The sequence below is a fragment of the Cryptomeria japonica genome, chromosome 6, assembly GCF_030272615.1.
Source record: "Cryptomeria japonica chromosome 6, Sugi_1.0, whole genome shotgun sequence".
In the NCBI taxonomy this organism is placed as follows: Eukaryota; Viridiplantae; Streptophyta; class Pinopsida; order Cupressales; family Cupressaceae; genus Cryptomeria; species Cryptomeria japonica.
This window is the reverse complement of record NC_081410.1, coordinates 398,090,373-398,112,610: the sequence shown is the minus strand read 5'-3', so window position 1 is coordinate 398,112,610 and position 22,238 is coordinate 398,090,373. Positions and strand designations below refer to the sequence as shown.

Genomic DNA, 22,238 nt, shown 5'->3' with positions numbered 1-22,238 from the left:
AAGGCTTCAACATTCATTAGTCAACACAATATGAATGCTTAATGATGGATAATGAAATTCATAATAAGACATTTGATCTCAAATGGAAATTAACTCTCAGGATGATAAAAGAATGTTTGAATTCTGATTGACACTCACTCATGTCTCACAGGACAAGGGGAATCAGAAAATTCAAAAGCTCATAGCTAGTTTCATTTACCAAATTGATTCGCAGACTTCAAATGAAAAATCAAAGAAAAGAAACTGATACGTGAACACATCATCATTCCAACAGAAATTTTACGCATTCAAAACACACAGGTTTCTCAAGTTGTATCATATATTTCATTCCACTAAAAGATGGGTATTTCACTGAAATTACTAGTGAAATTAGTCAGGTCCTTCAAGTTTTACCCCCCCCCAAAAAAAAAAATATATATATATATATATCACGCAAAAACATCCTTACAAATATATATAGCCGCCAGGCTTAATTGTCTTTTTAAATAAAATGCAAATATGAAATTCCAGAAACAACCACCTATAACTGAAATTTAACTAAACGGCTACAAGCTGTAAATAGAGCTATAACTAAAAGAATAGAAAATAGCCTAAATTGTCTCTGAAGTGTGTGTGGCGCCACGTATATTTCGCCACTCCATATGAGCCGCGGAGAAATTATGAACTACTTGGTAATGCGGGAGACCAATGTGCAGGATGCATTGCTTCTAGACTTTTTTATCCATACCCACCTGTGTGACTTTAGTTTTATGCACCTCTAAGTGATCTGAACAGACAACCAACATGGATTCAATGCGGGCCACTCTGGTGAAGTCATCGTGGGTAAAGGATTTTGATTCTTTAATAGAATTGATTTTCCCTTTGTAATTCTGCACCATATCTACTACCTGTTCAATGGTATGTCTGTCCTCCTTCATAAGTTGTACTTTGATGCACTTCAAGTCTTTCTGCATCACGACAATGAGTTCTTTCAATTCTTTTAGCAACTTAATGGACTCTTCATGACCTTATTTTATGATTGAATTTCTCCATTCTATGTTTTCCTTGGCCACATGCAGTACCTTGTCATCTAAATCATTTACTATCTTTTCTATAAGGAAGTTCATGACGCCATACTTTTGTACATCTTTCATTTGAACTAGTACTGCAGCCCATTTTTTCCTTTCCTTTTCCCACGCCAACACCTCCGTTTCCAGCTCTTGAGTCACAGTCACAACATCCTCATATGCCTTTACCAGATTAGCAATATACTCTGTTCCCTGCTGAATTATGAACTCAAGCCACTCTTCAAAGGTTTCTGCCAGGACATGATTTCTCTAAACCTTATCCAACAAATTCTGGTTCATGGGAGATCTAGGATCAAAATTTTGAGGAACCTGTGACAGGGGCTGTGGGCTGGGATGATGAATGGTGTTAATATACTTTGCCATTTGCTTCATGGTCTACTTCAACTCTCGTTTGTCTTTGTCATCCTTCAATGTTCTGGACAACATTCGTTTAGCAGAGGACTCTAAGTGTTTTGCATCAATAGCCCTTGAAGCAGTTCCTAAATCAAGCTTTTCAACAACAAAATCCTGCTCCGTTGCATTTTCTGGATCTTTGTCAGAAATAGGCCTAGCCACTTCAGCTACCCAGTGCCCTGTATTCTCATCCACCTCCAGCATAGCTTCTGCTTTTAGCTTTTTTGACTTAGGTGTTTTTCCGAGGCATTTGCTCACCATATCTTCCATGGGTACATTGATAGGGACTACATTGCATTTCTTACTTATTGATGCTCCTAACCACCTTGAACATTTGAGGATATCTTAGCTAGCGGCGTTTGACATTCAGATGAATCCATGGTCACCAAAGTAGTCACTTGATCGGGGCCTTTCCCAGACTGCTCCTTTTCTTTACCTGCATCTTGAGCTACAGGAATGTCTGTTTCTAGTTCACCCATAGTCACTTGCACGTCCTCAGTATCAAGAACTATGATGGTTTCTTTTCCTGTGATGTCTGCACCTTTCCTTTTACTTCTAGAACGGGTGACTCAAACCGATGAGGGGCCAAACAGTGGTTCTTTAATTCTTCTGGTTTGAACCTTTTCACTTCGAGTACCAGTGACACCTGCAATATCAACAACAATGTTAGAAGAAGAAATTGGTATAGCAGCATGAAATTGCTCAACTAATTTCTCGACTGAGCCAGCAGCAAATTTTATTCCAGGCCTACGATCTCTTAACCATTTCTCCATTCTCCTTATTACATTAATGGTTCTTAACTGAATATTTTCTTCTTCTTTCCTATCCCAATCAATTTCAGGAATAGGTTGCACATGAACTCTTTTATTGAACTCTGGGTCCAATACATCTTCATCTTCCACTTCTTGTATTCCTGCAATGTTCATGGGCAATTTCAAAGTAATAATTTGTTGTAAAGTGAACCTCGACCATAATCTTCTCCAAACTTCAAATTCATCACAGCAATCCTCCCAATAATCTTCTAATTGAGGTATATGTGAGAAGTTCACATCAACATTCAGTTGCTTCATTGCATATTCTTTGTTGTCGAACCCCTGCTAAGCAACATATGGCAGCAAATTCATCTTCTTGAGCTCCAATTCCAAGCTCAATGCATCATAAATAGTTTGGCAACTATAATGTCTGAGTTCAACTGGGAAAATTGCTTCAGATTCACTTTTCATCCCAAATCTCTTATCCACATGAGCTAGCTGTCTGCTAACTTCTAAAAGTACATAGCTGTCGAGAGCATATCTGGGTAATCTGAAAGGTTTATCTTCAAAGCCTCGAATTCTGATATAAGTGAATCTAGGAAATTGAATGAAACAACTCCCATATGTGGTGACCAACTTTAATGCCTCAGGTGACATCCTATTATTCAAATTTCCCTACAGTTCAAAAGTTAATCTTCCCGTAAAGACATCATTCCATCTCAAGAAATTTTCTGTGTATCTCTATATTTGCAAATGTGGATAGCACTCATAGACCTTCATTCCATTAGCTGAGGGTTCCTGATGTAATCCTGGCCATTCTCTGATACATGCTAAAATATAGAACAAGTATGAAGTCATGTGAAAATTAGTTGTTCCAACAAAATTACTCAACCCTTCATGCAATCTCTCAGCAATTACTTGTGCCCAGTCCAGGTATTTCTCACCAGCTAATAACACCTGAATGTAAAAATACATCCAATCCTCCCAATAGAAGGCATGTGAATTCCCCTTAAGCCTATTCAAAAGAACCACAATATCCCTAACTTCTATGATGAAATGCTCTCTTGTTAAGGGTTTGGGCAATCTATAACCTCCCTTTTGTATTTTAAGGAGCCAGCTCATGGCTATGACACTCCGATAAACACTTCTCTTCTTAGAGAAAATACGTATGAGGTTCCTATGGACCAATCTTCATATGGCTCTTTGTGAGGAATTCCAATTGTAGCCATTACAGTTTCTCTGTCAATCCGCACTAGCATGTCTCCATTATTGGCTCTAATACACCTATTACGAGCATCATATCGTTTCATACATGTATATACTAATTCTGGGCAAGGAGCAGCAATTGGGAATGCAACGGCCTCAATAAGACCACTATGAACTATCTTTTCCATCATGGAATTAGCTATCGGGTTCTTGGCCCTCTCTATAAAGTTATCTAACTCATCCTGAATGAAGGCTGTATTATCTAACTCTGGAAGGGTACTAACCAGGCATGATGTTTGACCCAATTTGGGCAGAATCGGTCTCTTTTTTGCTTTAAATTGCATCAATCAAACAACATTCAATTCCGAAGCAAAGAATTACACTTTCCAATTTTTAGAACTAAACAGAGCAGGGGAAAATAAGCAATAGAACTCACCTGTCTTCAACATCAAACTATGAAACCCTCGGAAGAACTGAGCTAAATTACCTTCTCCATCTCCACTCTTTGTCAATGGCAATAATAATTACCTTACCTGAGATGCCCCATATTTAAAGAGAGAAAAGACTGAAATGATCCAACACACGCTTCATCCCAGCTTATTCTCCATGTGAAACCACTTGTGATTTGATATAATTCTGACATGCTTATTAATTAGAAATCAACTCCACACAGTCGACATGCCTTCTCATGATTGTTTCCATAATTACAATTTGAAAACATGAAAACCAAGGAAATTTCTGTTTTGATTGTGCCACCTTTTTTTTCATGACACCAACGAGCTAAGTTGAAAACACCGCTTTGAACCTTGAACTCATTTTTAAAGAAGTTCATTGGTTCAAAGTTCAATGACAACAAGTCACATTTGTGAACAAGCAGAAAGAGACAAAAGGAATGTTCAAAATCACAGGAATGAACCTTGAACCTTGAACTGTTTCAAAACAAAAGTTCAATGGTTCAAGTTCAAAGCAAACACAAGACAAACACTGAAAAGACAGCCGCAAAACACAAGGCAAAAGACCGATTTAACCTTGAACCTTTAACCGTCAAGGTTCAAAGTTCAAGTTCAATGACTATGCTAATGACAACTTGGAACTTTATGGAACGCATTTCTCTTGAACTCGAATTGTGAACTTTATTAAAGGTTTGACAAATGAGTACGAAGTTCATTTAATGAAGACTTAAGTCCTAGAAAATAATTACCCTCTTTTTTTTGATAGGCTATAAACAAAAAATAAAAAGGGGGCAACAATTGGCTTTGGCTGGGGAACAGGACTGTGAAGGACTAGGAAGGAACTTAGGATCTCTAGTTTTGCACTAAAACAAGGATGAGGATACAAAATAGGAACGGCTTGACACAACAAAACCAACACAACAAAACTGAGCTATGTACAGAAAAATGCGAGGGACACTCACTTACAATTTGTAGAGCTTGAGATCCTGTCCATTATAAGACGAGGGAAGGATAGTACCATCCATATACGCGAGCTTGAAAGAATTTGATCCCTTCACCTCATGAATTAGAAATGGACCTTTCCACAAGGACTCAAATTTTCCATGTGCTCCTCTCGTTTCCCTTCTTTTGTCCCAGAGTAGAACTTGATCTCCCTGCATAAATTTCCTTGGCCTCGCTTTATTGTCAAAAATCTGTTTAACCCACTGCTGATGTTTTGTAATGTGGTCAAACAACTTTTCCCTTTCCTCTTCTATTCTAGCCAAATGCATAATCCTCCTTTCCAGTGCATTTTGAAAATGTGAATCTTCAATAACTGTCTGTAACTTGGAAGCTGCCAATTCAAGAGGAAGTGAGAGCTGAGCCCCAATACCATACACAAGTTCAAAGGGTGACATACCAATTGCTCATTTTGGTGATGTCCTGTCCACCCACAGGGCCTCATATAACTTCTTATGCCAATCCTTAGCATTTTTGTTAACCAATTTCTTCATGATGTTTATCAGATTTTTGTTACCGAATTCTGCCTGGCCGTTACCTTGTGGATAATAGTTAGAGGAATGCGCCAAGGAAATACCGTGATCATAACAAAACATGGATATTTCTGTAGAAGAAAAACTTGCAGCATTATTAGTCACTATCTTCAATGGTACTCCAAAACGAACCAGAATATTTTCCTTTAAGAACTCACATATTACTTCTGAGGTTGTTCTCCTAGCAGGCACTACTTCTACCCATTTAGTAAAGTAATCTGTAGCCATGAGAATATGTGTATGCCCAGCACTGGAAGAAGGCGTTAGTAGACCAATTAAATCTACTCCCCATTGCTTAAAAGGTTCTTCCACAACTATTGGCTTGAGAGGTAAAGCAGCTAATTGTGGTTTCCCTAAAAAGAATTTACATTTATCACACTTTGCAACCCAAACTTAAGCATCTTTAAACATACCGGGCCAATAATAGCAATTTCTTAATATTTTGTATGTGGTGACTGTAGAGGAGAAATGACCTCCACAAGCATCATCATGAAATGACCTCAGCAAAGACTCACGCTGTGCTTTATCCACACATCTCAGGAAGGTTCCATCCGGACCTTTCTTATATAATATGTCACCAAAAATAACATATTTAGCCGCTTTTAATTTCAGGTTTCTCTTTTCTCTGGCGGACAAATGTGTAGGACATTCTCCATATATCAGGAAAAAGGCTACATCAGTGAACCATTCATCCTGAAGGCTAACAAAAAGAGCTAAAGGCAAACTTTCTTCTTCTTCTTTATTTTCTGCCATTAGACGACACAATCCCTATCCACGAACTAACTTCATTGGCCTGATATTCAAATCAAATTCTTGAACCTTTGAAACCCAAGTTGCTCTATTATTCATCCCACCTCTTGTTGAGTCAAGATACTTTTAACAGTAGAATTAGGCACAAAGACAATTGAATGAGAATGCAATATGTAATATCTAAAATGTTTAACAGCTTTAACAATTGTGAAAGCCTGCTTCTCATTCAATGAATAGTTTAACTCATGCTTTTTAAGTGGAATACTCATAAATGCAATAGGAAACTCTTCACCAAGTTCATTCTTCTGCAGGAGAATACTGGACATTGTGTGTTCTGATGCATAACAATAAATAATGAAACCTTTTTTGAAATCAGGATCAATTAATGTTGGAGCATGAGCAATGGCCTTTTTAACTTCTTCAAAAGCTTTCTTTGCATCCTCTTTCCATTTAAAGATCTGTTTCTCACTCATCATTCCTACAATATGCTTAGTGATTTCAGTGAAATCTGGCACAAATCTCCTAAGAAAGCTCACCTACCCAAAGAATGATTTGACACCACTCCTGTCTAACGGCAAACTTAACTGTTGAATTGCTTTAACACGATCAGGATCAATCTTGATACCATCTTGAGAAACTATATGTCCTAAAAGCCTTCCTTCAGTAACACAAAAAACTGATTTCTTTGGGTTAAGGGAAATACCATGATCTCGACACCTTTGCAACACAGTTTCTAAATCCTTGAAATGATCTTCCCTTTTCTTGGAGAAAACTGTCAAATCATCTAGATACACAACAATGATTTTACCAATCAGATGACCAAAAGAAAGGTTCATTGCCCTTTGGAAAGTAGCTCCAACATTTATTAGACCGAAAGGCATGCGATTATAGGCAAAAGTTCCCCATGGTGTTGTAAAGGCGGTTTTGTGTTGATCTTCTTTTGCCATGCTTATTTGATTATAACCAGAGAAACCGTCAAGCATAGACATCATCTCAGACCCGACGACAGTTTGGAGAATGTGATCCATTGCAGGTAAAGGATAATTATCTTTTAGGCTAGCCTGATTTAGATTCTGAAAATCAACACAAATTCTTATCTCTCCGTTTTTCTTGCGAACCAGAACAATGTTAGCCACCCATGTTGAATGATGAATTGGATAGATTATCCTCGCCTGAAGCATTTTATCTATTTCTTTGAAAATTGCATCTACAACCTTTGGGTTATAATTCCTTAATTTCTGCCTGAAAGGAGTCGCTTCTGGCTTTAGGGGAATATGATGCTGAAATTTACCATCTCTAAAATATTTCAAATCTTCATAGGACCAGGCAAAAACATCAAGAAAATTTCTCAATAGTTCGATGTACAAATGTCTTTCTTTCGGAGTGCAACATTTACCCAAATTGACCATTTTTTGATTCTTTTCCTCACCAATATTAATCTTCTCATATTCACCTGATGTATAAGCATCGTGGGAATCAGTTCTTCTTACAGACTTGTCATTGCGGTCGAACAGGCTCTCTAAAGTTACCAATCCTTTTGGAATTCGATTTCTCTTAAGTTGAACTACTCCCTCTCTGAAGCTTCCCTTCTCATCTGGACAAAATTCATTACATTGGTTTTCTGAACCTTCAAAATAAGAAGAAGCAAACATAGCAACATTTTGTAAGAACTTATCAATATGCTTATCATCTTCAAACACTTGCCAGAAATCTGAATTATCAGGGACATTTGGGTGATAAACTACTTCAATTCTGTAAACATCTATACCAAAATCCAGATGTGGAAGTAGTAATGATGCTGATACCGCTAGGGAATCTGTGTGAGAATTTTGACTTCTAGGAATAGCTTCTATTGAAAACGCATCAAAATACTCAATTTCATCCCAAATTCTATTTCTATAATGCTTGAGCCTCCCATTTTTCACTGAATAACGATTGCGTACCTGATTAACAATCAATTATGCATCACCTTTAGCACACAATAGTTTAATCCCTTTCTTCTTGGCTTGCTCAATTCCTAGCAACAATGCCTCATATTCTGCGGTATTATTTGTATTTTTAAACTCCAACTTAAATGAAAAAGGAAAATTCTCACCCTGTGGAGAAATAAGTACCACTCCAGTGCCGGATCCAGCAGATGCACAACTCCCGTCAAATGTCATTATCCACAACCTTGCAGTGTGATCATCTACATCTCCTGACATATTTTTAGTGTCATCAGAGAAAAGCAAGTAGTTACCAAATTCACATTCCTGATACAATATTTGTGATTTTGGATCCTCTGAAGGAAACACTGTAAATTTGGATTTTGGTTCTGGTATGAGAGTAATCTTTTGTCTTCCTATAGGAATCATTGCCTCAGACCAATCCATTTTAATCTCACCACCTAGGTCTTTACAAAAAGTTCTACTCAACAACATTCCGTAACTCGCTGGAATATCAACAACCAATATTGTGAGCTTTACTCTTTTATTGGGATGAACTGCTAAAGCCACTTGAGCATCTTTGATCTGACCAAGTAAAGGAATTTGTTTAGAATCCATTGAGAAGCATTTACCAAAGGTTTTAGTAAGTGTGAGTCCTAAGGCTTTGGCCACTGTGGAAGGCATTATATTATCTAAAGCTCCCGAATCAATAATACAGTTATTAAGTTTATAACCATTAATAAATAGGGATACATAGAAAGGCTCAGGTTTCTAGTCAAGAACATGTGATGGTCCTACAGATTCATTAACTGGCTCTTTTGATGTAAAAGCATTGGCTTGTTTTGTTAACTGAGCTTCAGTATTGAATGGTAAAGACTCAAAGTTTGACAATACATCTGAGGGATGCAACTGGAAATTTTCCCTCTGCACATACTGAATCAACTTTTCTAGCTCTTTGGGATTCAACCTGAGGTATTCAGCAGTAGAGATTTGAATTTTTGACATTTTACAAAACTCAACAATATCAAAAGGGATATCAGACTCAGGTCACTTCAATATTTGAACCTCTTGAACCTTTGAACTTACTTCTAAACTTCGGTTCATAGGTTCCTTACCCTTAGTTGAATTTTCATAGGATGCTGGAGTGCTTGTATTTTTAAATTGATGCTGGTTTCTAGTGAAAACGGCACAAGAGGGATCTTCAAGGGTTACCAATATATCTCCTCGTCTATCTATTTTAGATTCATATTCAAGGAAGTGTATTCCAGAGTTGCCAAGTTGTCCATGAATTTCCTCTATTGAGCCAGGTTCATTTAGAACCTCTCCTGTACTAAGCATTTGTGCATGTCTCACCATTTCTAGACAAGAATTACCATCGTGGTCATCTATTAAATGAAAGACGCACATATTTCTCTTGGGAGGGGGTGCTTCAATGGCTAGTCTTTGCTGAGTTGGGGGCAATTGTAAAGCTTTATTTCCTATTCTGGTAGGCTGATTATTAGGCCATCTTGGAATGTCTTGATAAGGTTGAAGATAGGATGTGTTATCCTTGGGGAGCTGTCTCTTGAGGGTGATCACATCATTAACCAATCTTTGGATTACGAGATTAGAGGGAGTTGTGGAAGTTGATGGTTGTGAGTTAGCAGCTTGAACATCTCTTCTCCATTTGTCTGCATTAATCAAATCATCTTCTAATTCCACTATAGTAGTTTTGGCAGTGGCTAAGTCCTGGACCCTTTGTCTATGAATAAAGAAACTTATTTCTGCAGGCATTGCTTTAATGAAGAAACATTTCAAATTATCATCAGAAGGTCTCCGATTAACTGGAATCTTATGAACAATCTTGTCAAACCTTGCCACAAAGTCTCTCATGGATTCAGGTATTTCCTTTTTCAGTTGAGCTAATTGGGCTAAAAGAGAATGGTCATCTTCTGCCACTTTAAACCTATCCTCGAACCTAGTTTTCAAATCCTGCCAGTTTGTTATTACACCATTTAGCAAATGGTAAAACCAGTCGACTACTATTCCAGTCAATGTTTGAATAAACAACCTTACTACTACATCTTCATGTTGAACCGCCAACATGCCACATGCAACATTAAAAGCATTAAAATGCTCATCAACTGTAAATTTTCCATCACCATTAAACTTAGGTAAATGTTCTCTAGAACCTTTAGGTAAGGGATTCAAATTTGCTCCAAGGGCAAGTGGTCCTACTGCTAGACCCCAGGGATTATTTGCAGCCATAGGAAGGACAATATTCAGAGGGGTGGGATTAATCACAATGGGAAAGACAACACCATGTAAGGTCAAGGAGTGAGAAATAGAGGATTGGGAAGGAACAGAAGGAGATCTTGGGGGCCTACTTCTTGCCCTTCTTTGAGGTGTGAAGGAAGGGAAGGAATTTAGGCTTTGCAATTCTTCAAAATTCAAATCCACTAATCCTTCTCGCCTTTGGGATCTAGTATATCTTCTAGTCTCCAGTGTCCTCACACCCTATAGTCTTCAAAATGAACTACGAACCAATTCAAAGCAAATTATGGCTATAAAACTAATCTTATTATTCGACTCCCCAGTAGAGTTGCCAAAAATCTGTTGGTTAACGGATTGGATTTCTCAAAATTTACAAATAAATACCCCTGTTGCCCAAATAGAAAACCAATGATAACCAGCAATTGGGTAAATAATTATTGTTCTTACCCTCTGCATTAAGGTACAACTCCCTATATAATATTCAATGAATTTTGAATAACTTTCTCTTTATGTGATTCACTTTTAACCAGAAAGTAAACAAAAGGCTTCAACATTCAATAGTCAACACAATATGAATGTTTAATGATGGATAATGAAATTCATAATCAGACATTTGATCTCAAATGGAAATTAACTCTCAGAATGATAAAAGAATGTTTGAATTCTGATTGACACTCACTCATGTCTCATAGGACAAGGGGAATCAGAAAATTCAAAAGCTCGCAGCTAGTTTCATTTACCAAATTGATTCGCAGACTTCAAATGAAAAATCAGAGAAAAGAAATTGATACATGAACACATCATCATTCCAACAGAAATTTTACGCATTCAAAACACACAGGTTTCTCAAGTTGTATCATATATTTCATTCCACTCAAAGATGGGTATTTCACTGAAATTACTAGTGAAATTAGTCTGGTCCTTCAAGTTTTACCCCCAAATATATATATATATATATATATATATCGCGCAAAAACATCCTTACAAATATATATAGCCACCAGGCTTAATTGTCTTTTTAAATTAAATGCAAATATGAAATTCTAGAAACAACTGCCTATAATTGAAATTTAACTAAACGGCTACAAGCCGTAAATAGAGCCATAACTAAAAGAACAGAAAACAACCTAAATTGTCTCTGAAGTGTGCGTGGTGCCACGTATATTTCGCCACTCCATATGAGCCGCGAAGAAATTATGAACTACTTGGTAATGTGGGAGACCAATGTGTAGGATGCGTTGCTTCTAGACTTCTTTATCCATACCCACCTGCGTGACTTTAGTTTTACGCACCTCTAAGTGATTTGAACAGATAACCAACATGGATTCAATGCGGGCCACTCTGGTGAAGTCATCGTGGGTAAAGGATTTTGATTCTTTAACAGAATTGATTTTCCCTTTGAAATTCTACACCATATCTACTACCTGTTCAATGGTCTGTCCGTCCTCCTTCAGAACTTGTACATCAATGCACTTCAAGTCTTTCTGCATCACGGCAATGAGTTCTTTCAATTCTTTTAGCAACTTAATGGACTCTTCATGACCTTGTTTTATGATTGAATTTATCCATTCTATGTTTTCCTTGGCCACATGCAGTACCTTGTCATCTAAATCATTTACTACCTTTTCTGTAAGGAAGTTCATGATGCCATACTTCTATATATCTTTCATTTGAACCAGTACTGCAGCCCCATTTTTTCCTTTCCTTTTCCCATGCCGACACCTCCGTTTCCATCTCTTGAGTCACAGTCATAGCATCCTCGTACGCCTTTACCAGATTAGCAATATACTCTGTTCCTTGCTGAATTATGAACTCAAGCCACTCTTCAAAGGTTTCTGCCAGGACATGATTTCTCTGAACCTTATCCAACAAATTCTGGTTCATGGGAGATCTAGGATCAAAATTTTGAGGAACCTCTGATAGGGGTTGTGGGCTACAATGATGAATGGTGTTAATATACGCCGCCATCTGCTTCACGGTCTACTTCAAATCTCATTTGTCTTTCTCATCCTTCCATGTTCTGGATAACATTCATTAAGTAGAGGACTCTAAGTGTTTTGCATCGGTAGCCCTTGAAGCAATTCCTAAATCAAGCTTTTCAACAACAAAATCCTGCTCCATTGCATTTTCCAGATCTTTGTCAGAAATAGGCCTAGCCACTTCAGCTACCTAGTGCCCTATATTCTCATCCACCTCCAGCATAGCTTCTGCTTTTAGCTTTTTGGACTTAGGTGTTTTTTCGAGGTATTTGCTCACCATATCTTCCATGGGTACACTGATAGGGACTACATTGCATTTCTTACTTATTGATGCTCCTAACCACCTTGAAACATTTGAGGATATCTTAGCTGGTGGCGTTTGACATTCGGATGAATCCATGGTCACCAAAGTAGTCACTTGATCGGGGTCTTCCCAGACTGCTCCTTTTCTTTACATCTTGAGCTGCAGGAATGTCTTTTTCTAGTTCACACATACTCACTTGCGCATCCTCAGTATCAAGAACTATGATAGTTTATTTTCCTGTGATGTTTGCACCTTTCCTTTTATTTCTGGAACGAGTGACTTGAACCGATGAGGGGCCAAACAGTGGTTCTTTAAGTCTTCTGGTTTGAACATTTTCACTTCGAGTACCAGTGACACCTGCAATATCAACAACAATGTTAGAAGAAGAAATTGGTATAGCAGCATGAGATTGCTCAACTGATTTCTCGACTGAGCCGGTAGCAAATTTTATTCTAGGCCTACAATCTCTTAACCATTTCTCCGTTCTCCTTATTACATTAAAGGTTCTTGACTGAATATTTTCTTCTTCTTTCCTATCCCAATCAATTTCAGGAATAGGTTGCACATGAACTCTTTTATTGAACTCTGGGTCTAATACATCTTCATCTTCCGCTTCTTGTATTCCTGCAATGTTCATGGGCAATTTCAAAGTAATAATTTGTTGTAAAGTGAACCTCGACCATAATCTTCTCCGAACTTCAAATTCATCACAACAATCCTCCCAATAATCTTCTAATTGGGGTATATGTGAGAAGTTCACATCAACATTCAGTTGCTTCATTGCATATTCTTTGTTGTCGAACCCCTGCCGAGCAACATATGGCGGCAAATTCATCTTCTTGAGCTCCAATTCCAAGTTCAATGTATCAGAAACAGTTTGGCAACTATAATGTCCGAGTTCAACTAGGAAAATTGCTTCAGATTCACTTTTCATCCCAAATCTCTTATCCACATGAGCTAGTTGTCTGCTAACTTCTAAAAGTACATAGCTGTCAAGAGCATATCTGGGTAATTTGAAAGGTTCATCTTCAAAGCCTCCAATTCTGACATAAGTGAATCTAGGAAATTGAATGAAACAACTCCCATATGTGGTGACCAACTTTAATGCCTCAGGTGACATCCTATTATTCAAATTTCCCTGCAGTTCAAAAGTTAATCTTCCCACAAAGACATCATTCCATCTCAAGAAATTTTCTGTGTATCTCTGTATTTGCAAATTTGGATAGCACTCCTAGTCCTTCATTCCATTAACCCAAGGTTCCTGATGTAATCCCTGCCATTCTCTGATACATGCTAAAATATAGAACAAGTATGAAGTCATGTGAAAATTAACTATTCCAACAAAATTACTCAACCCTTCATGCAATCTCTTAGCAATTACTTGCGCCCAATCTAGGTATTTCTCACCAGCTAATAACACCTGAATGTAAAAATACATCCAGTCCTCCCAATAGAAGGCATGTGAATTCCCCTTAAGCCTATTCAAAAGGACCACAATATCCCTAACTTCTGTGATGGAATGCTCTCTTGTTAAGGGTTTGTGCAACCTAGAACCTCCCTTTTGTATTTTAAGGTGCCAGTTCCTGGCTATGACGCTCTGATAAACACTTCTCTTCTCAGAGAAAAATACGTATGAGGTTCCTATGGAACAATCTTCATAGGGCTCTTTGTGAGGAATTCCAATTGCAGCCATTATAGTTTCTCTGTGAATCCGCACTAGTATGTCTCCATTATTGGCTCTAATACACCTATTACCAGCATCATATTGGTTCATACATGCATATACTAATTCTGGGCAAGGAGCAGCAATTGGGAATGCAGCGGCCTCAATAAGACCACTATGAACTATCTTTTCCATCATGGAATTAGCTGTCGGGTTCTTGGCCCTCTCTAAAAAGTTATCTAACTCATCCTAAATGAAGGTTGTATCATCTAACTCTAGAAGGGTACTAACCAGGCATGATGTTCGACCCAATTTGGGCAGAATCAGTCTCATTTTTGCTTTAAATTGCGTCAATCAGACAACATTCAATTCCGAAGCAAAGAATTACACTTTCCAATTTTCAGAACTAAACAGAGCAGGGGAAAATAAGCAATTGAACTCACCTGTCTTCAACATCAAACCGTGAAACCCTCGGAAGAACTGAGCTAAATTACCTTTTGTGTCTCCACTCTTCGCCAACGGCAACAATAATTACCTTACCTGAGACACGCCATATTTAAAGATGGAAAAGATTGAAATGAACCAACACACGCTTCGGCCCAGCTTATTCTCCATGTGAAACCACTTGTGATTTGATATAATTCTGACATGCTTATTAATTAGAAATCAACTCCACACAGTCGACATGCCTTCTCATGATTGTTTCCATAATTACAATATGAAAACATGAAAACCAAGGAAAATTCTGTTTTGATTGCGCCGCCTTTTTTTTCATGACACCAACGGGCTAAGTTGAAAACACCGCTTTGAACCTTGAACTCATTTTTAAAGAAGTTCATTGGTTGAAAGTTCAATGACAACAAGTCACATTTGCGAACAAGTAGAAAGAGACAAAAGGAACGTTCAAAAGCACGAGAATGAACCTTGAACCTTGAACCGTTTCAAAACAAAAGTTCAAATGGTTCAAGTTCAAAGTGAACACAAGACAAGCACTAAAAAGACAGCCGCAAAACACAAGACAAAAGACCGATTGAACCTTGAACCTTGAACCGTAAAGGTTCAAAGTTCAAGTTCAATGACTATGCTAATGACAACTTGGAACTTTATGGAACGCATTTCTCTTGAACTCAAATTGTGAACTTTATTAAAGGTTCGACGAATGAGTATGAAGTTCGTTTAATGAAGACTTAAGTCCTAGAAAATAATTACCCTCTTTTTTTTGATAGGCTATAAACGAAAAATAAAAAGGGGGCAACACTTGCTATCTTAAAAGAATCTCGTTCCATAGTCAGCCAATAGTAGCCCAAGCGTATGAGTTTTTTTGAAAGGGTAAGACCACTTGAATGAGTTCCACAAATGCCATTATGGACTTCATGTAAAGCCTTCTTAGATTCTTCTTGTTCAAGATATCTTAAGAGAGTACCGTCTAGACCTTATTTATACAGGGTATCCGTGATGAGAGTAAAATGTGAGGATTGGTGAATAAAATTTCTTTTTTGGTTCTTTGATAAGTCAGGAGGTAGGATATTATCTTTCAAGTATGTGTAAGTTTGGCCATAGTTGGAGGAATCGTGTCCAATAAGTTGACAGATAGTTTGGGAATCCAGACAATTATAGGCAGGATAAAACAACTCTTCAACCAGGAATTCATAACGTTCTTGATTTTCTTGTGTTTGTAATAGAGAAGCAAGTGTAGCCATGGCATCTACTGCTTTGTTATCATTTCTTGGAATTTGTTCAAAAGTTATTTCTACAAAGTACTTCTTGAAATCATCCACCATCTTTTTGTAAGGCATGAGTTTGTCATCTTTTGTTTGATAGTCATCATTGATTTGATTAATGACAAGTTGAGAGTCTCCAAAGACTTGAAGTTGTGTCATGTTTCATTCTACAACCATTTTGATACCTATTACCAATGCTTCATACTCTGCTATATTGTTTGTACACGGAAATCTTAGTTTGTATGCTTTCAGGATTGTATGCCCTTGTGGTGTGATGAAAAGAATTCCTGCTCCTGATCTGTGTTGTGTATATGAACCATCAAAGTATAGTTTCCATGCTTTTGTTGTAATTGTTAGGATATCACCATTAGGAAATTCAATCTGTAGAGGATGATTATCTTGAAGTGGTGTCTCTGCTAGTTGATCTGCGATGACTTGCCCCTTGATAGATTTTTTGTCAACATATTTGTTATCAAACTCACTTAGAATCATGATCCATTTTGCTAGTCATCCTGTCAATGTGGCTTTGCTGAGAAAATACTTCAGAGGATCGATTTTAGCTATCAACCTAATGGAGTGAGATAGTAGATAGTGTTGTAGTTTTTGAGAAGCAAAAACTACTGCCAAGCATGCTTTTTTTGTTGATGAATAGTTAACCTCATATCCCACTAGTGTTCTATTGATGTAGTAGATGGCTCGTTCTTTTCCTTCATTATCCTCTTATGCGAGCAAAACTCCCAATGATGCTTCGGTAGTTGATACATAGAGTAATAATGGTTTTCCTAGAATTGGTGACATTAGAACAGGTGGTTGCATGAGATATGCCTTGATCTTGTTGAATGCTTCTTCACAGTGATGGTCCCATTTGAAATTAACATGTTTGTGCAATAGGTGAGTAAATGGTTGACATTTATCTACTAGTTGAGCAACAAATCTTCTGATTGATTGGAGTCTTCCCTGTAGTGATCTTAGTTGACTGATATTCTTGGGAGATGCCATTTCCATGATTGCTTCTACCTTAGCTGGATCTACTTCGATTCCTTTTACTGAAACAATGTATCCCAATAGCTTTCCTGAAGTAACACCAAAGGCACATTTCTTAGGGTTTAGCCTTACCTTGTATTGTTCTAATCTATCAAAGATCTTTTCTAGTATCTCTATGTGTTCTTTGTTGTATGATTTAGCTAATATGTCATCCACATAGTCTTCCATGAATGTATGCATCATGTCATGAAATATAGTTGTCATAACTCTTTGATATGTAGCACTTGCATTCTTTAATCCAAAAGGCATGATGTTCTAGCAGAAAGTACCCCATTGGCATGTAAAAGATATCTTTTCTTGATCTTTGGGTGCTATTTTGATCTGATTGTATCCAGAGAAACCATCCATTAGAGAAAACATGGAGTGTCTAGTAGTTAAATCTACAATGATGTCAATGTTAGGCAAAGGAAAGTCATCCTTTGGACATGTGTTATTAAGATCTCTGAAGTCTATGCATATTCTGATGCTTTTATCTAGTTTTGAAATAGGAACAATTTTAGATACCCATTGAGGATACGCTATAGGTCTAATGAATTCGACATCCAGTAATTTCTTTATTTCTGCTTTGACTAGAAGAGCGATATGCGGATGCATTTTCCTTAATTTCTGTTTGACTGGTTTGGCTCCTAGACTAACATTTAAATGATGCATAATAAGTTCTAGATCTAACCCCGACATGTCTGCATATGACCAGGAAAAATTGATTTGTCATCGTTTGAAGAATTCCACATATTGTTGCATTTCTTGCTCTGATAGAGATGTTGCCAGATGAAGAATCTTTGGTTGCTCCATTGTGCCAATGTTAACTGCCTATGTTGGTTCGATCAAAATGGATGGTCTTTCTTGATAATGCTCAAGTAAAGTGTCAAATCTCCCATCTTCTGGTGACTCGAGGAGGTTTTCATTGTTAGATGTGTCCTTTATTTTTACTTTTTCCTGGTCTAATGTTGCCAATAAATGGTTTTCAGCATTAGACCTGATATTGTTTTCTTTATTTTCACTTTTGTGACTAGGAGATTTGGAACCCACTTGACTGGAAGATGTGTTGCTGAAATTCCTGGTGAGATTTGTTACAGGTTCGATTGCATTAAGATATATAGATATGGCATGATCATTTGGAAAGGTATCAATGGCGGCATGTCCTTCATTTTCCCAATCAATAAGCTCAAGGTGGATTAAAGGTAAGGGATCTTTGGGTTGGTATATTTCAAGGGTTTCAAGGGTCATGATGGAGGTATCAAAGTTTTCAATATGTGTGTTGATGTCTAGAATGGTACTCTCATTAGAATGATCTTGCATAAGAAGTTCTTGATTATCCTCGGTTAAGTCCAAGTTAGCCAAATGTGATTCTAATTCAAGTGAACTATTTCCTGACGTTTGTCCTGCATACGTATGAACTATATCGATTTCTATATCTCCTTCAAAGAATTTTTCTTCAGCTGATTCTTCAGAGTGATAGGAATCCCATTCCCATTCATTAGAATCTGTATCACTTGCAGCTTGTAGTCTACAGATTTGGTCATATAGCATTTCTTTTTCTTTTCTGGCTATAATTTTCCTTCTTTGATATTCAATCTCCTTAGGACTGAGATTGAGTTTTGTCAACTTTTCTATGAGTTCTCCTGAACTTATATTAGCTTCTTTCTTTTTTTGATTGAGATTTAAGGCTGCTTGAGAGATGTTTTTAGTTTGTTTCTCTCACTAATTTGAATCTTGCTTCTTTTGCCATTTCAAGTTTGTTTGTGCTTGCTGCTTAGCCAATTTTTTTCCTTTTCAATTGCAAGTTGTTCTTGTCTGTTTTCATATTCCACTCGTTGTGGACTAAAAGATGTGTTTTCTGGTAGATTGACTTGTCCATACCCTAATCCTATTTTGTCAGTTTTCTACTGAGTATGAGGCTCAATAGGTTCTGAGATACCTTCTTTTCTTTTTCCTATAGGTCATGTTCCAGTGTATCCCATCTTTCAAAGAATGTTGAATCCTTTTTGATATTTTTCTGTAGGAATTTTGACATTGTTGACCTTTTGTTGAACTTCTTCATCTTTGTATAGCCATTGTAGTACATCTTTGTCTTCTATCTCCTCTGATAAGGTTCCAGCACTAATAAATGCTCCATCAAATATCGGAAGATGTTTCACAATTGATTTATGTTTAGAGCTTGATGGTTTTCCCAAGGATTTAGGAGAAAGTGGTAATTGTGATATTGAGTATTCTCTATTCCCTCGATCTCTTAGCTGCATTTGTTTTTCCATACTTGATAGAATAGAGGCAAATGATTTTTCCTTGGATTGTATGTTCAAAGATGTTACCTCCCTATTATGTGGAACAATTACTTCTTGACCCATTTTTAGATTGCTACAATATTGGAATGGATTTGCATCTGCAGATATTGTGATTTCTTTTCCTTCGTAGGGAAATTTTACACATTGATGATAGGTTGATGTGATAGCTTCCAAGTCATGTATCCATGGTCTCCCTAGGAGCACATTATATGATAGGTCCAAGTCTAGAACTTGGCATGCTGTGTCTTTTTGTAGAGGTCCCACTCTGATTGGTAGTATCACAATTCCCTTGGAGGAATGTTCTTCTTCATCATAGGCTTTTATAGTGATCCTTTTCCGGACATCAACTGCATCTTTTGAATATCCTAAGGCATGAACAAGACTCAATGAGAAAATATTTAGGCCAACTCCACCATCTATTAGAACATGCTTGACTCTCATTTTGTGAATAAGGACTTCAATATGTAAGGGAGCATTGTGAGGGTGTTGTAAGGACATGTCATCTTCGTCAATGAATAATAAGCAATGAGGGGTTGTGAGGTGTCCCACCATGGTTTGGAATTGATCAATATCAAGATCTTTGGATACAGTTGTATCTACTAATGCTCGTTCAAGAATCTCCTTGTGTGCAGGTGAAAGTTTTAAAAGTTCCAAGATTGATATTTGGGCAAGTGTTTTCTGCAATTGTTCCACTAGATTGTATTGTTTTGTTGTAGTGGATGATGTGTTTGTTGTAGGACCCGACAAAACAACTTTGGCTTTGCTTCTTGTGATAGCCTGAGCATGTTCTTGATTTTGTTTTTCTTTAACTACAATCACATTCACCACATTGTCATATGTATGCGCGTAGTTTACCATTGTTTTACCCTTACCATTGTTTGTTGTTGATGACTCACCTTTCTCATAGTTTGGAAGCGGAGTTTTAAAGGCGGTATGAGATTAATTTGTTGTAAGTCCATCCACAGTTATTACACCATTATCAATTAAGTCTTGTATTACATGTTTCAACTTTTTACAATTATCTGTGAGATGTCCTTTGTTTCGATGGAAATTGCAATATTGATTATCATTCCACCAAGGTGGTTTGATTTGAGGTTCGTAGTTCCTTTCTTCTAGTAAAGTGATCAATTTTTTTGTGAGAAGTGTCTTTAGTGCTAATCCAAGGGGTTCACCAATGTTTGTGAATTGTCTTCAAAAGAAAGTTTTGATAGTTGGTCTTTGTTGATTGTTGTTTTGTTGTGTTGCTGTTGAGTGAGTAGATAAATTGAAAATCGGTTGTTTTGGTTTCACATTGTAGTTATCTACTATTCCATCATTGACGACATTCCGATTTCTATTCCAAAACTTTGGTTTATTATTGTGATTATTGTTATTATTGTTGTTAGGTGGATGGACTCCTTTGTATATTTTCAACTCACCTTTCTTTATCATAGCTTCCTCCATTCCGATTCCATTATCAACCATTTTTCCAAAGTTTTGATTTCCTTGCATTTTTAAGTAATAACTCATTTGATCATTTAAGTTGTCAATGATTATGTCCATTTTTTCATACTCTGGCAATGTGCGAGGATACCGTGATGCTAGGCGTCTCCATTGTTGTAAGAATGTCATGAAGGGCTCTCCACTTTTTTGTTTAGTGTTACATAGATCTAGCATGGTCACTTCATGTTGTATATTATAGGAATATTGCGAAACAAACTTATCCACCAACTCTGAAAATGATCTTTTTCCAGGTGCAAGTTTGGAAAACCGCTCCATAGCTAGTCTAGTTAAGCTTTTCAGAAATAGTCTCATTAAGTAGGTATCTTCATGTGTAAACTCCATACTCATGGTACAAAATTCTCTTATATGATCTTGAGGGTCAGAGCTTCCATCATATTTTTCATATCTCAGAGTTTCAAAACCTATAGGGAATGGTATCATATTTAGATTCCTATCAAAAGGATAAGGACATATTTCTTGAAGAGAATATCATCTAACATTTCCTCTTTGCATCTCTTGGATTTGTCTTTGCATTGCTTGCAGTTGTTGTGTGAGAGTCATGATAGGATTATCGACATGATTTGTTCTTGCATGACCATGATTTTGCATTCTAGGAGGATTGGGATCTCTTCTTGTTTCATCTCTAGCTCTTCTTGTATCCTCATTGAATTGAACATTATTTAGGATTTCTACTTCATCTCTTTTAGGTATGTCGGTTTCTTCATTGGTCCTGGTGGTATTGGGAATTGATGTGTCATTCATGCAAAGACCAAAGATGTCCTCATATTGTTTGTTATTATGAGGAGGGTCACTTTTCTTTTGTGTCAATTTATTCACATCAAAATCTTGGGGAAGTGTAGCACCAGATTTGGCTAGCATTAGAAAGTATTTTTCTTTTTCTTCCTCCAATAACCTCTGCATAAATTTGTCAAATTGGGGATCTTTCTTGATGTCTCTGATGTTTTGTTCTATTATTTCTCCTTCGACTTGTACTTCATTTTCATGTTCCATGGTTATGTTTGTTTCCAATGTTTCGATTTCCGTCTCTGCAATCTTTCATCTCTGAGCTCTAGTTAGAACGGGCATACACGTGTGTTATTTTGTTTAGGATTTGATTGTCCAAAAGGTTGTTTTGGGTAAGTGAGCAATTGTCAATTTCAAGGCAATAGAGTGATATGACACTAAAAGAGGATTCAAGTGTTTTAAAGTTTGCAAGTTTTTCGATCTTTGGTTTAGGAGTGCAATGATGATGATTGATAAGAACCAAGTCCAGTAGGAACGATCTATCCTACGATGTGGGACGAGATTATCCTAACCAAACATTTCAGTTTCGTGATAAAGGATGATTGATCCTGATGAGAAACTATGTTTGAGTGATCAGTTTATCAAATAGGGTGATAATGCACTTTGAGATGTTTAGATCTTGAACTTGT

At 37.1% G+C, this 22,238-nt stretch overlaps 1 protein-coding gene across 1 annotated transcript; it reads right to left on the bottom strand.

Annotated features, from left to right (window-relative positions):
• Positions 1 to 4,832: 4,832 nt before the first annotated feature.
• On the bottom strand, positions 4,833 to 5,267 carry LOC131876618 (uncharacterized). The gene has a single exon (XM_059222058.1). It carries the CDS (start codon positions 5,265 to 5,267, stop codon positions 4,833 to 4,835), a length of 435 nt encoding a protein of 144 aa, XP_059078041.1.
• Between the last annotated feature and the right edge of the window lie 16,971 nt (positions 5,268 to 22,238).